Source organism: Sus scrofa, chromosome 15 (assembly GCF_054392235.1).
Source record: "Sus scrofa isolate SSC_HxYL_T2T_F1_AM1 chromosome 15, Sscrofa_HxYL_maternal_Yorkshire_Landrace_v2.0, whole genome shotgun sequence".
Taxonomy (NCBI): domain Eukaryota; kingdom Metazoa; phylum Chordata; class Mammalia; order Artiodactyla; family Suidae; genus Sus; species Sus scrofa.
The window spans coordinates 135,470,820-135,488,200 of record NC_139397.1 but is presented as its reverse complement, the minus strand read 5'-3'; the positions used below and the strand labels follow the sequence as shown (position 1 = coordinate 135,488,200).

Sequence of the window (17,381 nt, the reverse complement as noted above, 5' to 3'; positions counted from 1 at the left end):
TGAATGTTTAAACACTTAACTCCCAGAGATATGCTCCTTATGGACTGTTGGCTGGTGTCTTTCATAGCTGAAACCCATATCTCACCTCTCTAGTGTTTGAATGTGTTAGCCTGAACTGGGGATTCAACTTGGAATGAAGGGGAATAATTCAGGAAAGGTTGCCTGCTAGAGAAAGCAGGGATAGCTCAGCTCTCTAAGATGTCCAAGTGCGAGGACAGACCCTTCCAGGCAGCTTTGACACCTTCCACAAGACACATCATAGAGGGTCTTGGATTCAGATCTCACTCCTGGCTGTTCTTCCTGGGCTGGACAAAGCTGGACGTGCTTCTCGTTCCCTGTGTTGCAGGGCGGGGGAGGAGGTGTGGGGGTTGGCTCGGGGCTGGGCCACAATTAGTGACCTGGAAGCTGGGCTGGGCACCCAGAGGCTATAAATAGCAGACATGGAGCAGTCACTGAGCGGACTCGAAGCCCAGCCAGACTAGCCGCGTTTCAAGTGGTCTGGGTGGGATTTTTTTTTTCTCTGTTAACCATTTGTACATCTGGTTTCCTCCGTGTTGGTGGGGGCAAAGGAGGAGGGGCGGGGTTGTGAGCAGAACCAGAAGTTCATATGTGGAGTAGCTTCTTGGTTAGTTTTGCCATATGTGTATCTGGGTGCTTTGGGGTCCTTAGAACTGGTAGGTATCTGGGAGTAACAATGGTGGCCATCAGAAGATAAGGTCTCAGAGCAGGACGTGTGGTGTGGGAAATGCAGAAGAAGTGCAGGGCCCCGTCACCCAAGTGTGGATGGTGTCCCTGAAGAGAGCGAGAAGTGGAGTCTCACATGGATTATTCAGGACTAGACTGGGGCCTCTTAGTGCTCAGTTCTCTATGAAACTGCCCCTCTTGCAGCCAAGCCAGTTTGCTCACCTTCGTCTTTATAGGCATTGCTGATTCTTGCTTCTCTGCATTTGTTCCTGTCATCGACCCTGGATTCGAAATCAGAATGCTTTGATTTTTTAAAAATCATTGAAATACAGTTGATGTACAACATTATGTTAGTCAGGCATACTGCTTAGTGATTTGGCATTTGCACACATTATGAAATCACCATGATAAGTCTAGTAACCATCTGTCGCCATATAAAGTTATTCCACTATCATTGACCATAATCCTTACACTGTATATGGCAGCCCCGTAGCTTGTTTATAACTGGGGGTTTCCACCTCTCTCTTCACCTGTTTTGCTCCTCTACCCCCATCCTTCAGACAGCTTTGTTATTCGTATTTATGAGTCTGTTTTCATTTTGTTTTACTTATTGTTTTGTTTTATTTATTGTTTTTAGATTCCACATATAAGTGAGATCATATGGTATTTGTCTTTGACTTATTTCACTTAGCATAATACCCTCCAGATCCATCCATGTTGTCACAAATGGTAAGATTTTATGTTTTTATGGCCGAGAACTATTCCATTTTATTTATATATGTGTATATACACATATACACACCGCATCCTTTTTTTTTCTTTTTTGGCTGCTCCCGTGGCATGCAGAAATTCCTAAGCCAGGGATCAAACCCATGCCATAGCTGTGACAACACGGGATCCTTTAATTGCTAGGCCACCAAGGTACTCCCCCATCTTCTTTATCTGTTCATTTGTTGATGGACCCTTGGGTTGCCTCCATAACTTGGCTACTGTGAATAATGCCTCAGTGAATGTTGCTGTTACTTTGGTTTGAACTCCATTTCTTCCATTTATTTATTTGTCACTTGGACATATTTGTTAAGCTCCTTGGGCTTCCCTTTCATTCATCAGTCAATAAGCAATTTTTTTTTTTTTTTTCTGCTTTTCAGGGCCGCCCCCAGGGCATGTGGAGGTTCCCAGGCTAGGTGTCGAATCGGAGCTACAGCTGCCGGCCACAGCCACAGCAACACCAGATCCGAGTTGCCTCTGTGACCTACACCACAGCTCACAGTAACACTGGATCCTTAACCCACTGAGCGAGGCCAGGGATTGAACCCACAACCTCACGGTTCCTAGTTGGATTTGTTTCTGCTGTGCCACAACAGGAACTCCCAGTCAATAAGCAAGTTTGATAGAATACTCCTTAAAGTTCCTTCTAGCTTTTATAAGCCCATACATTGATTTCAATCCGTCCATTTCTATTTTTCTTCTTCAGGAAGAAAATTCACCTTTGCCAGGAAGTCTCGTCTGAATTTATCAGTTCAATCTTACCTTCCTGTTACTTCACAGACCACTAGCAATTATACAAATAGTTTATTTTCTCTCACATATATGTTTCTTTGCAGTTATTTTCTTGCTATTTTCACTTATATGTATTTTGTCTCTTCAAGTAGATTACAAGTTTTTTTTTTGTTTGTTTGTTTTTTTTGTTTTTTTTTCTGTCTTTTGTCCTTTGTCGTTTTTTAGGGCTGCACTCGCGGCATATGGAGGTTCCCAGGCTAGGGGTCTAATCGAAGCTGTAGCCGCCGGCCTACGCCACAGCCACAGCAACATCAGATCCGAGCCTCATCTGTGACCTACACCACAGCTCACCGTAACACTGGTTCCTTAACCCACTGAGTGAGGCCAGGGATCGAACCCGCAACCTCATGGTTCCTAGTCAGATCCGTTTCTTTTGCGCCACAACGGGAACTCTGATTACAAGTTTTTGAAAGTAGGAAACCCTATTTTCTCCATCTCTGCCACTCGCCATGCTTACTATGAATATTTTAGGCAGCTTCGAAGCCCGCTAACACTTCCCTGAGAGGCACACCTGGAGTAAATTGGGAACAGGAGGTAACCTATATGCTTTCAGCAAACTCCACTTCGAGAGGTGACTTTGTCAGAGTGAAAACAGTGAATGAGAGCTCAGATGGGAGATTTCATGCGTTTTACTGGAATCATGGGATTCCAGTCCCATTGCTTTGCTGATTCTTTCTTTCTACCTTTTTTTCTTTCATCTTCTCTTGAAGGTGCTTTCATTTATGGGTGCAGTCTGAAGCAGGGTTTTGGGGGCATTTTTTGACACTGCTTTAACGACACCGAATATGGGGCTATATTTTGCATGATGGTAAAAGGATTTTTCTGTTCCAAGTATAGGCTCTTTGTATAAGGTTTTAGTTCTACTAGTGTCAACAATCCATCTGTTTGTAGACCTCTTTTGTGCCTGAAAATAAGGAAAATAACACTTGCTGATATCTGTGAAAATGTATATGACATTGTTTTCTCAGTCCAAGGAGGGCAGTCTCTCCTGGTTGGCTTTCCTGTCCCAGGGCTTTGATCTTCCATCCCTTGTTTCATCCTTTCTCCTACTTTTAGCTCTTTGGACCAGGCTAAACAATTCCTCCCCTCTTGGGTGTTTACACTCCCCCAGTGCTAGCAGAAGGTTATCGTGTCCAGTCTCAGACGTCACTTAGGCCATCTGCCTGCCTTAATCCCCTAATCACTCCTTTTTCATCCTTCCCTCCCCCACCCCAAGTCAGCTATGTTACCCTTCCTGCAGCTCCCCCAAACTTATCTCTAGAGTTGTGGTACCAGAATGCCCCATATTGAGCACATGAACCAGGCAAGAAAGAGACTGTTTCGCTAACTTCAAGGCATGATGCCTCCCAGCCCTGAGATTTGAGTCCAAGAACTTAGTTTTGTTGATATCCTCTTTCTTTCAGTTCATTCACATAACAAACATTTATTGAGCACCTATGATAGGCTGGCTTCTTATTAGACACCGAGAATATAATTCTGTTTTATTAAACTTAGCAGACACTTAAGTAATTACTATTTGCAAAGTGTTATGTCAGAAGATAGGAGTATAAGAATAACTGAATCCAGAACTTTGCCCTCAAACAGCTTATAACCCAGTAGAAGGTTCTCAGACATGGAAATACTGAACTATAATGCAATGCAGAATAAAATGAGAGCAAATACAGCTCCATGTGCTTTGCAAGAAAGGAATAAAGTAGGAGTTCCCATCTTGGATCAGCAGAAACAAATCTGACTAGCATCCATGAGGACGCAGGTTCGATCCCTGGCCTCGCTCAGTGGGTTAAGGATCTGGCGTTGCCATGAGCTCTGGTGTAGGTCGCAGACTCGGCTCAGACCTGATGATGCTGTGGCTGTGGCATAGGCCAGTGGCTGCAGCTCTGATGTGACCCCTAGCCTGGGAACCTCCATATGCCATGGGTGCGGCCCTAAAAAGACAAAGAAAAGAATAAAGCAGGTTTGATTTTGGCTTTTTGAAGGAGGTAGGGTTGTTGGCCGCAGTAAGAGATAGGGAAGCCTCTGAGGAATGGATGAAATTTTGAGCTGTATCTTGAAGGCTAAGAAGTTTCCTAAGTAGAGAATGTGGAAAAGGACACAGACAGAGTGAACAACATTCATTCTTTCCTTCAAGAAATATTTTTTGAGAGAATAGGATAAGGGCATATTAAACAGAACAGCTCTTACTCCTTCTTTAAATATTTTTCAGTGCCTACTATGTGCCAGCTACTGTTCTAGATGCAGGGAGAGGACAGGGACCAAAAACAAAGTCCTTACTCTCATAAAACTGACCAACTAGTAAGTCATCAAAATGAATGCAACTTTTTCTTTTCTCTGTCCCATTGCTATTGTCATTCACCATACTTCTTCCTGCACCAAGTCCTTTGAACTAAAAAAGATCGCATCTCAGCTCTGTGGGCATTGTCATCTTCCGATGTGGTGCCATCTGCATCTTTCGGGATTATTTCTTCTTAGCCAGATTTCTGACAGGTCAGTAACTAAGACCAGATTCTGTGCAAGCCTTAGATAGTAGTGATGATTGAGACTTTTGATAAAAACCCCTCATCATTAGAAGATTAGAAGGTGTCTTATATTTGAGTGTTATTTTTATTTTATAATATACTTTTGAATGCTTTGAAAATTGATCATCTGTATGTGTAACAAATGGTAAATATTAGACTAGAGAATGCGATTAACCAGACTATCCCCTTCTCCTTCAAGCATGTGATTGATCCTCACCATCATCGTGTTTACCTTGGCTGAGTCGTCTCCATTTCTTTCAATTACTCTGCTGATTCTCAGGGCCCATATTTTGCCCAGCTGATGTGTGTTTCTGTTTTACTTATGGTCTCCTCATGGCTTTAGGCCATTTTAATTTGGTCAAGTTAAGCCTTTCTTCCCAAGTCTGCAATTGCCTTTGCCTCAATTCTAAGAGAGGCTGACAGTAGGCATGAATCCAAAATTCCATTCATTTTATATTCACCACATCTGGGTTTCTTTTAGCATCATTCTTCCCCTCGAGAACATTTTCAAGGTTCTCCTAATTTTCTAGTTTTTTTTGGCAGGGGGTGGGGGGGAGGTGCCTCTTATAAGATTACCAAGAAGTTTCCAGGACTGATTATCTAGTCTTGAGTCTACTTATGTATATCCCCCCCTTCTCTACCACCTTCTCTAGATTAGTAAAATCATTTTCCTTTCCTTTCTTCACGTATTCCTATAGGCATCTTATTCTTGAGACCTGAGATGTCGTTGATACTTATCCTTTACTTCCTGGGGAACCATTGATTCTCCAAAGAGTAGTCCTGATAAATAGTATAACCTCTTATAAGGGAACCCATTTAGGTTGAGAGGGCAGCAGTTAGTTTTCACCATCTCCTGATCTCTACCTCAGCAACTGTCTTAGTTCCACAGCTCTGCGATCTCTAGCTGGACTTCGCAGTTGTTAACACCATTCTCAGCCACTAGGGGACACTCTGTTTCTCTTAGCTCTTTTGGCCTAGTTGTGGGAGGAAGCTCCCTTTTCCTTTAGCTAGTCTGCGTCTGGTCCTGGGGTCACCACATTTGGCCCTGCAGGTTGTGTGCTGCACAACTCTGGTGAATTCCATCCACATAAAGTATGATGCCCAGGAGTCATACGCTGCAGTGACTCTGCCTTTAGTTCAGCCAAAGCAATCTCAGTATCTTTTCTTTAAAACCTTAGAACAGAACCCAAAATACCAAAAGCAGAACAACAACAAAGTTTAGATAGGAATAAATTTTTCTTCACAATTATCACTGCATTATTCATATAAATAATGATTGTTCTACTAAACAAACACTTACATATGTGTGTTCTGGAGTTAGACCTAGGTTTGAATCCTGACTGTGCCATTTACTACTGGCTGTGCAACTTTCAGCAAGTTTCTTAACTCGTCTGAATGAGGGCTCCAGAGTCAGATGGTCTGAGTTCAAAACCTGGTTCTGCTTAGTTACTAGCTGGGTAACTTTGAGAAAGATACTGAACCTATCTCACTTCAGTTTATTTCTCTATAATATGGGCATATGAATGCACTCCAAGGAGTTGTAAGAGCTCAATAAAATAATATACTTTGGTACTTTTCATAGTGTCTGGGCCCATAATAAATACTCAGAAGTATTGGTTATATGCGTAATTATTATCGTTCTCATGTTTTTTTCCATTTAGCAACAGTATGTTTAGTAAAGATGGTATCTCCTTGGTTCAATATTTATATATATATAAGTGAATTTGAAATAAGTTGTCATTATTCTTAAACTGACATATCTTCCCCCACGAAAACAAATAAACAAATGAAACAAATAAGAGTTCACATTAAAATAAAAATGAGGGATCGCCCATCAGTTGACAAAAATTAAGATTGATTATCATAGCTTTGGCAAGAATATGGGGTATTGGGCATACAGTTTTAGTGGAAAGATAAATTGATACATTATTTTTGGAGGGCAGTTTTTGGCAGTATCATATATATCCTTTAATCCAGCCATTAGGACTGTAATCTGTAGAATTATTAATATGTGTACAAGCATGTTCAAAGCTGCATGGTTTATAATAGGGAAAATTAGAAGCAGTTTAAATTCCCATTGTTATGTAAATATGAAAAATTGTGGTCATTCAATGTAGTACAAGGAAGCCATTAAAAAGAATGAGGCAGAGTTCCTGTCGTGGCTCAGTGGTTAATGAATCCAACTAGGAACCATGAGGTTGTGGGTTCGATCTCTGGCCTCGCTCAGTGGGTTAAGAATCTGGCGTTGGGAGTTCCCGTCGTGGTGCAGTGGTTAACGAATCCGACTAGGAACCATGAGGTTGCGGGTTCGGTCCCTGCCCTTGCTCAGTGGGTTAACGATCCGGCGTTGCCGTGAGCTGTGGTGTAGGTTGCAGACGCGGCTCGGATCCTGCGTTGCTGAGGCTCTGGCGTGGGCCGGAGGCTACAGCTCCGATTCAACCCCTAGCCTGGGAACCTCCATATGCCGCGGGAGCGGCCCAAGAAATAGCAAAAAAAAAAAAAAAAAGACCAAAAAAAAAAAAAAAAAAAAAAAAGAATCTGGCGTTGCCATGAGCTGTGGTGTAGGTTGCAGACGTGGCTCGGATCCCGAGTTGCTGTGGCTGTGGCTGTGGCTGGTGGCTACAGCTGCAATTAGCCTGGAAACTCCATATGCCGCAGGTGCGGCCCTAGAAAAGACAAAAATAAATAAATAAAAATAAAAAATAAAAAAAATAAAAAGAATGAGGCAGTCCTGTCTATACCTTGAAAAAATGGCTTTGATATACTATTAAGTGAAAAAGCAAAATGCATAAGATTATGGGTAATAGGATCCCATGGGGGGGGAGAATCACCTCTGTATGTTTATGTAAGAATCGAAAAAATCTGGGAGGCTTTACACCAAATTGTTCACAGTGGTTACCTCTGAGGAATGGTTTGGAGATGCAGAGAGGGGGTCTTTTACTTATGTACTTCTGTAGTGTTTAAAATATAGTGTTTAAACTGAAGTGTTAAGTCAGCATGTTTCTTTGTAATTTTTTTTTTTTTTAAAGAAAGGAAAATAAGTGGGTGAGTTTACCGAGCACCAGTTCCTTATTGTGGTAGAGGTCTTTGCCTTTTGTTGGCTTGATTGGTTTAGTTTCCTGGGCTCACTGGTCCTGGTTCCTTTCCTCAACCCTGTCGGCTTGGCTGGTGTGTTCGGTAGGTAATTCTCAGTTCCTCTGGGAATTTACATTCTAATTCTCTTCCAGAATGTAAGCTCTAGGTCAGGTCCTCTGGATTCCTGTCCACATTTCATTGCTCCTTTAGAGCCCCTCTGGCCCTTGTAGATTGCCCTAACTACTAATCTTCTAATGAGGGGGCACTTTCCTAATTGACCCCAAGAATTCCACTTAGGGCTTTAGGCGTATGTGCTCTAACAGTTTCTTTCTTTCTTATTTATTTATTTATTTTCTTTTTTTGGCTGCACCCTTGGCATATGGAAATTCCTGGGCCAAGGATCAAATATGAGCTGCAGCTGCAACCTACACCACAGCTGTGACCATGCCAAGATCCTTAACCCACTGCACCCCAGTGGGAACTCCAAAGTTCACCCTTCTGGAAGGTTTCCTTAACTCCTGGACCTTTAAAAAAATCCTGTTCTCTTCTCCTGAGAGATATGTACCTTTTTGGTTGCCTTTCTAACATCAAAGCTGGTACTGTTCTTTGGTGAAGCTTAGAAATGTATCCTTTTGTTCTAGCCTAGTTAGAACCAGGGTTGGTAGGTAGCCTCAGGTTAGTAATTATATGATGGTTCCTAGTGGCATGTGCCATACTGCCAGCAGATTCTGACTGTATGTACACCTTCCTGCCGGGATAACAGAAGGCTTCCTTCTGTTTTTACGAAGATTTGCGTCCTGTATACCACCACTGCCCTTAGTGGACTAACTGCTGGACTTCACCTTCCAATTTGAGGAGCACATCTTGCATTTCCCCAGTTCCTGAACCCTCCCACTGTGCCTTCGGGCATTAATGGTACATCACCAGCAGAATCTTCTTTGTCTTCAGTCTCTTCTCTGAGCATTTCTTTCTCCTTCCTGCTCAAAAACCTGGCTTTCCCTTGGGGTGTTTCTTTTCTGCACCCCCTCACGTGGTGGTGATTTCTTCTCCCGTAGTCCTCTTACCATTGAGTATGAAGGTGGGATATGTGTCCTCTGTGCTTCTAATTGCTGCTTTCTGACCATTCTCCCTCTTCTTCCTTAAAAACCCTGGCTTTGAATTTCATGTCATCATATTATGTCATCCATCCTTCTTCATTGTTGTTGTAATGCACTGACTCTGGGTCATTCCAACTCATTTCTTGAGGACTTTAGCTCCTGACTCACTGCCACTTTCTCCAGTCTTCTCTAATTATCTTGACTTTTGTTGTCTCATTCACTGATTACTATGGACATAAACTGGAGCACTGGTTCTTAAGAGTGGGGATTTTGCCCTCAGGAAACGTTTGGCAATGTCTAGAGATGTTTTTGGTTGTGATGGGTTTGCTACTGGCACCTAGCGTATTGTGTAGCATCCAGGGACACTGCTCAACATCACATAGTGCCCAGGATGCCACCCACCCACCCCCCGCCCGCCATGACAAAAAATTGTTTCACCCAGAGCACCAGTAGTGCCACTGTTTAGAGACTGCTCTAAGGTCTACTCTGGACTTTGTCATCACCAGTAATTGCAGCCCCTCCGTAATCTCAATTTTGTATATCCCACTTTCCAACCATTTCCTTTTCTTATCACCTCAGTTCTCTTTACCTCGACTCAACATTTCTTTACTTCTAGAAACCTCCAGTCCATTGATCTTACCCTTCTTTTCATTGTCCTGGCTCCTTTGATGTCCTGCTTCCTCTCCTTACCCATATCAATCACTGTAATCACTTCCTTGCATGCACTTTTGGTTCTGTTGCCCATCTCTTGTGTACGGTTAAACCCAACCTTTCTACCTCTTCCGTACCTGCATATGCAGCTAATATAGTCAGAAAAAAAAGTACCAAGCCTGCTGACTAATTTCAATTTAAATTCATGACCAAGAACCTCACATGTGCCCTTAATACTGCCAGGCAGTCATATAATATTTCCCTAATCCATCTACTCTCCCATCGTTCTAGATGCCTGTTTCACATCTTCTTAAGTCTCCATCACCCTAACCTTGCTTCCTATTTTGCTAGGGGGAGAAAAGAAGACTCAACAAGAAGTGAACTGCAACAAACTGACACCGCCACTTCAACTTACTGCTAACATAGATACCCTCATACACTGCCTTTCTACTTGTTTGCAAAGATAAATTAGCCATCTGCCTAACTAAAAGCAGTCCTTCTATTTGTGCACTAGATTTCATGTCACTTAGCAAGGAAATTACTCCGGTAATTCTCTCCTCTTTAACTTTTTGTTTTCTGTAAGTTTATCATATTTGAATACAAATGTGCTATTATTTTTCCTATTTTAAAAATTCTTCTTTGGTGTAGCTACTATGGAGAACAGTATGGAGGTTTCTTGAAAAACTAAAAGTAAAATTACCATATGATCCAGCAAACCCACTCCTGGACATATATCTGGAGAAGACAAAAACTAATTCCAAAAGATATATGCACCCTGGTGTTTATTTATTTACAATAGCCAAGACACAGAAACAACCTAAGTGTTGACTGAGAGAAGAATGAATAAAGAAGATGTGATAGTTATATATATGTGTGTGTGTATAATATATATATATGAATATTACTCAGCCATAAAAAAGAATGAAATAATGCCATTTGCAGCAATATGGATGGACCTAGAGATTATCATTCTAAGTGAAGTAAGTCAGAGAAAGACAAATATCATGATATCACTTATATGTGCAATCTAAAAAAATGTTACAGTGGAGTTCCCGTGGTTAATGAATCCAACTAGGAACCATGAGGTCGCAGGTTGATCCCTGGCCTTGCTCAGGGTTAAGGATCTGGCGTTGCCGTGAGCTGTGGTGTAGGTCGCAGACACGGCTCGGATCCCGCGTTGCTGTGGCTGTGGTGTAGGCCAGCAGCTGCAGCTCTGATTAGACCCCTAGCCTGGGAACCTCCATGTGCCGTGTGTGTGGCTCTAGAAAAATAATAATAATAAAAATAAAATAAAATAAAATTTTAAAATGTTACAAATGATCATTTAAAAAACAGAAACTGACCCACAGATTTTGAAAACAAACTTTTGGTTACCAAAGAGGAAAAGAGGGGAAGGGATAAATTAGGAGTTTGGGATGAACAGATACATACTACTGTATGTAAAATATGTAAATAGATATGTGCACAATATATGTAAAGCAGATAAACAACAAGGTCCTATTGTGTAGCACAGGTAACTATATTCAATTCAATACCTTATAACCTATAATGGAAAAGAATCTGAAAAATTATATCTCTATCTATCTATCTATCTATCTATCGATCGATCAATCTATCTTTGAATCACTTTGCTATACACCAGAAAGTAATACAACCTAGTAAATCAGGTATACTTCAATTAAAAAATAAAATGCGGAAAAACGAGAAAAAACGTCCTTTTCGAGACCCTGCTTTTTAGTTCCTACCCCACTTCTTTGCCCCCTTTGCTGCTGAACTCCTTTCAAGAGCTGTCTATTTTCATGATGTTAAATTCCTCTCTTGTAGTTCTCTCTTAAAACCATTCCAGAGGGGGAGTTGCTGCTGTGGCGCAACTGGGAGCCCTGGCATGTGGCGCTGTTGGGAGCACTGACACGCAGGTTCGTTTCCAGCTAGGTACAGCGGGTTAAGGATCCGAAGCTGAGGCTTAGGTTGCAACTGTGGCTCAGACTGGATCAGATCCCTGGCCTGGGAACTCCATATGCTGTGGGGCAGCCAAAAAGGAGAAGAACAAAACAAAGCCATTTCAGTGGGGTTTTAACCTTCACTCTACTAAAATTGTTTTTGAAAAGGTCAGTACTGACTTGTTTTCATTGCAAAATCTAATAGTTCTTGGTTCTCAACTTTTTTGGTCTCCAAGCAGCCTTTGCTACAGTTGGTCACCCAGTCCTTCTTCATTTGGCTTCCAGAGCTGGCTTTGCTTTATGCTTCTTGGTTACTTCTTCACAAGCTTCTGCGCTGCTTCCTTCTCTTTGGAACTCCCTCCAGGGCTCAGTGCTTGGTTCTCTTCTCTTCTCTACCCACATTCACTCTGTTGGGGGTCGCACTCAGTCTCATGGCTCTCAACACCACCTTTATGCCTTGTATCTCCAGCCCAGATCTTCCCCAACCCCAGACTTGTGTCTCCAGCTTCGTGTTCAGCATGTCCACATGAACGTCTAAGTGACATCTCAGACTCAACATATTCAAATTGAATGTTTCCTTCCTATTTTCTGCTTTATTCTCCCATAGATCTTACAAAAGCCACCTCTGTAATTAGACTCAGTGGAAGTGGGGAAGGAAGAAACCTGTCTTGACCAAGTGTTTCCTTAGCTTTTCTATCGTATCCATTGCCCAGCTTCCCTTTCCAGGAAGCGGCTAATTCAGCTTTTCACATCCCTTGGTCAGTCTCTTCTTCAGAACCTCCCTTAGGTGCCCTTCTACTCTGGCTAGTGGCCTTTGGGGTGGAGTGGGGGTGGGGGTTGTTATTCCCTGGGGTGGGTATCAGAGGGAATAAAATTCCTCTCCCACCCTCTTTCTTTGTTTCAGTGGGTTGGAGGGCCAAAGCCTTGACAGATAATGTTTTATTATGAGCAGGTGTTCCAGATGCTCTGTAACTAGAGCCTAGATTTGGTCCTTCCTTCGTCCCCTCACCTGGAGATGAACCCTGGAGCAGCTCTTCTGTTCCCTCGGGTCAGCCTGGTGTCAGGGCTGCTCGTTCTCACCTCCTAAGTGAGCCTGAGGATAAGGGCGTAGCAGACTCTAGTGGGAATCTTAAACCCGCAAGGTTATGGCTTCATGCAAGCAAGTGGAGTGTATCAGTTAGGAAACGCTTAATTAAGTAACCAGGGCATTCTCTCCTCTTCAGTGAAACCTAGATCCAACCTAGATCCAAAGGAGTGTGAGAGGTACTGTCCCTGGAAATGACCCAGACGTCTTAGAGTCCCTGGACTACAGCCAGGAGAGGGGACGAGGAGTGCAGAAATCCTGGGCTGATGACTAGATGCAGGAAGCAGCTTTTAGCCTCAAGCATGATTACATCCATTTAGGAAACTTCCCTCCTCATCAGGCCTGCCTTGACTCCTCTGCAGAGTCACTCTTCTCTCTTTCTGCAGCCCCCTCCTCCCACCACCACCCTCAACTCCCCCACAGTGTGACAGCACTCCTGTTCTTTTCTTTCTTTCTTTCTTTCTTTTTTTTTTTTTTTGTTTGTCTTTTTTGCCATTTCTTGGACTGCTCCTGTGGCATATGGAGTTTCCCAGGCTAGGGATCTAATCGGAGCTGTAGCTGCCAGCCTACGCCAGAACCACAGCAACGCGGGATCCGAGCCGTGTCTGCAACCTACACCACAGCTCACGGCCACACTGGATCCTTAACCCACTGAGCAAGGGCAGGGATCGAACCCCCAACCTCATGGTTCCTAGTCGGCTTCATTAACCACTGCACCACGACGGGAATTCCCAGCACTCCTGTTCTGATTCGAGGTCTGATTGAGGTATATAGCTTTTAACCTCCACCCGCCCCCCATATTCTGCCTCTTTCTGGTATCCCTTTAATGCCTCAATAGGTCTGCTTACTTTTCCCTGGGCATTAGATTTTAGAGTCCTCGATGGACAACTTTGGGTCCCATCCCCTCCATCACCACCCCAGCCATGGCTTAGGCAGGTGCCCTGTGGTGAATAAGTATTTTGAGCCAACATAGTGGGAGATCACTCAGGCCTAGCAGTGAAGTTGCTGGCAGTTCAACTTCCTAACCCTGAGGCCTGCCAGACCTCTTGATTTTTCTGGAAAGTGATTTCATATCCAGAATTTTTTCCCTTTAGAACCTTAGACTTCTTGGAATCCACGCTCTTCTTTAAACTCAGAGTCCAGGGGGCCAAGCGCTGGTGTGGGTCTGAAGAGCATGTCCCTCAACGGATTTGCCTGCTTGGACTTTGGTAGTCATTGTAATGTTGTGTTAAATATTTTTTACTTTTTCACTTGAATGTTTGATTTAATTTGGCTTTTGCTGTCTTTTAAGATACTTCTACTATAAAATATTTAATAACATACAAAAGAAAATACGTGACATATATAAGGTAAAAAGGATAATAAAACAAACACCCCGTAACCCACCACTTACTGCGTTCTAAAACAATTAACGGTGACAATCAATCCCTGGTACCCTCACTTCTCCTTTCCTGTTGCCCTCAGTGGGATTAAAAGCAGTAGGAAAAGCAATGGGAGAAGGCTCGAGGGTCCTTCCTTTCCCTTCCCCACCGAAGTGACCCCCAGCCTACATCTGTCCCGTGGGAGGTGAGACGTTGACTGTGAGTGTTGCTTTTGTGACAAGAAAGCTGTTCAGAACAGTTTGTCTCCCTCAGTTTCCCCGCCTCAATAAAATAGATTATCTCCTAAAGATGCACCTTCCAGGAGGACCTCTGATGGCTTTGGTTTCTTCTCCCGGCCATTTATACCTTCCTCCTGCCTTTGCTCTCCCTAAGTCCTCGGCTTTGCAGTGATTCAGATGGTACCAGGACCTCTTTCTTCTGTGACTTTTCATCCCAATCCGTTTTGTCAGTCCTATGAGCTGTCTAAACTGCCCAGATTTGACTGCCAGGTTTAGCCACCTAGGCATCAAAAAGGCAGCTTTTCCTCCTCCCTGGAGACATTTGATGTTGTTAGTGTCTGCTCCAGTGGACACTGTGGGAAATCAGCAGCTATGGGCTTTACAGAGTTAAGATTATACATACTCTGAACTCTTAAGGAATTTATAATCTAGTAGGATGTTAATATATACAAATAAATATAGCATATTATAAACATGTCTCAATATGTTCATTTGTTTGTAGGATTATCTCAGTAATTAACTGTAAGGAGGAAAATCCACTCAATTAGCTAAAGTAAAAAGGAAATTTTCTGGGCTCAGCCATAGTGAACCTGACTGGTATCCACGAGGATGCAGGTTTGATCCCTGGCCTCGCTCAGTGGGTTAAGGATCTGGCATTGCCTTGAGCTGTGATGAAGGTCACAGACGCTGCTCGGATCTGGTGTTGCTGTGGCTGTGGCCTAGGCCGGCAGCTGTAGCTCCGATTCAACCCTTAGCGTAGAAACTTCCGTATGCCATGGGTGCAGCCTTAAAAAGACAAAAAAAAAAAAAAAAAAAAGGAAAAATTCTGAAAAGGCACAGGGAGATCTGTCAACATCTAATTTCGAGACACCTAACCATGTCTCACATGAACTGGAAGGTCTCCTCTTTCTCTAGGGTTGCAAGATTGCTCATCTCCATCTCTCACCGTGACTCTCTGGCCGGTTTGTTTCTGCTCCTACAAGCTTATTGACTGACGTGTGACTTTGGCTTGCCTTGTTGCTGACTCTGACTAGGTCTGTATGGCCTTTCTAAGTAAGCATCCACTGTTATCCAATGAGAGTCTACAGAAGGAGTTTTTCTACCCTGGGGGTCCATGGATTCCTTAAGAATTCATGCTTAGAATTCAGAGTTTAATGAATTAGATGAGGGTGAAATCACGTCTTTTCATTAATCTGTAGCTGAAATTTAGCACTTCCTTCTGTTGAGATGTAAGCAAGGTCAGAATAGCTATCATCAAAAAGCCTACAAATAATAAATGCTGGAGAAAGTGTGGAGAAAAGGGAACCCTCCTGCACTGTTGGTGGGAATGTAACTTGGTACAGCCACTTTGGAAAACAGTATGGAGGTTCCCTAAAAAACTAAAAATAGAGTTGCTATATGATCCAGCAATCCCACTCCTGGGCATATATCCCTAGAAGACGAATACTCTAATTCAAAAAGATACATGTACCCAAGGTTCATAGCAGCACTATTTACAATAGCCAAGACATGGAAACAACCCAAGTGCCCATCAACAGATGATTGGTTTAAGAAGATGTGGTATATATACACAATGGAATATTATTCACCTGTTAAGAAAGAATGAAATATTGCCATTCCACAGATGGACCTAGAAAATATCATACTGAGTAAAATAAGTCATACAGAAAAAGACAAATATATATGATATCACTTATATGTGGAAACTAAAAAATAATACAAATGAATCTATATAAAATAAAAACAGACTTACAGACTTAAAAAAACAAACCTATGGTGGAGTTCCCGTCGTGGCGCAGAGGTTAACAAATCCGACTAGGAACCATGAGGTCGCGGGTTCGGTCCCTGCCCTTGCTCAGTGGGTTAACGATCCGGCGTTGCCGTGAGCTGTGGTGTAGGTTGCAGACACGGCTCGGATCCCACGTTGCTGTGGCTCTGGCGTAGGCCGGTGGCTACAGCTCCGATTCAACCCCTAGCCTGGGAACCTCCATATGCCGCGGAAGCGGCGCAAGAGATAGCAACAACAACAACAACAACAACAACAAAAAAAGACAAAAAGACAAAAAACAAACCTATGGTTATCAAAGGGGAAAGGGAGGGTGGGAAGGATAAATTAAGAATATAGGATTAGCAGACACAAACTATGATGCATAAAATAAACAAGGATTTACTATATAGAACAGGGAACTATATCAATATCTTAACCTATAATGGAAAATAAACTGAAAAAAATAGATAACTGAATCACTTTACTATATACCTGAAACTAAGACTATTGTAAATCAACTATACTTCAATAAAAACTAAATGTAAGCAAGAATCACTGTCATTAACACTGTGACTTTGTCACCAATAGAAATCACAGATTTTTTTTTTTTTTTTTTTGCTTTTTAGGGCTGCACCTGCAGCATATGGCTATTCCCAGGCTAGGGGTCGAATTGGAGCTACAGCTGCTGACCTACACCACAGCCACAGCAACACAAGATCTGAGCCGCTTCTTCGACCTACACCACAGCTCACAGCAATGCTGGATCCTTAACCCACTGAGCAAGGTCAGGGATTGAACCCACAACCTCCTAGTTGGATTCGTTTCTGCTGCGCCACAACAGGAACTCCCACAGAGTTTTTTTTGTTTTGCTTTGTCTTTGTTTGTTTGTTTTTTTGCTTTTTAGGGCCGCACCTGCGGCATATGGAGGTTCCCAGGCTAGGGGTCAAATCAGAGCTGTACCTGCTGACCCATGCCCCAGCCACAGCAACGCAGGATCTGAGCTGTATCTTTGACCTACACCTCAGCTCATGGCAATGCCGGAGCCTTAACCCACTGAGCAAGGCCAGGGATCCAACTTGCACCTTCATGGATGCTAGTCAGATTCGTTAACCACTGAGCCACAACAGGAACTCCCTCACAGATATTTTTGTATCATTTTATAGTTGCTACATATGTCATGAAATATAGTTTATGCTTATCACTACGTGAAATATAGTTATGCTTATCACTACTAGATCTTATAATTTAATGTGTTAATAAAGAAATACACATATTATTCTATTACACATTTAAAACTATTTGAATATGGTTATTTTAATTAATTTGTTTCCTTTGTAATCTTCTGTATTTTAATTTATGCATTTGAAAAGGACCCCCAGCCTTCACCAGACTGCACATAGTCCATA

The 17,381-nt window shown here is 42.6% G+C and overlaps 1 protein-coding gene across 13 annotated transcripts in view; it reads left to right on the top strand.

The window, feature by feature from the left end:
• Positions 1-17,381, top strand: part of NHEJ1 (non-homologous end joining factor 1) — a 91,034-nt gene that overhangs the window by 51,145 nt on the left and 22,508 nt on the right. For 3 of the 13 annotated variants that reach the window (XM_085000486.1, XM_085000491.1, XM_085000487.1), the window contains one exon: positions 9,935-10,447. The exons of 9 other annotated variants lie outside the window; for them this stretch is intronic. In XM_085000486.1, the coding sequence (XP_084856612.1) occupies positions 9,935-9,964 (30 nt within the window). In that variant the 3' untranslated portion in view covers positions 9,965-10,447. Of the gene's footprint in view, positions 1-9,934; positions 11,275-17,381 lie in introns of those variants that run through there. One more of the 13 variants, XM_085000490.1, reaches the window with a different exon arrangement.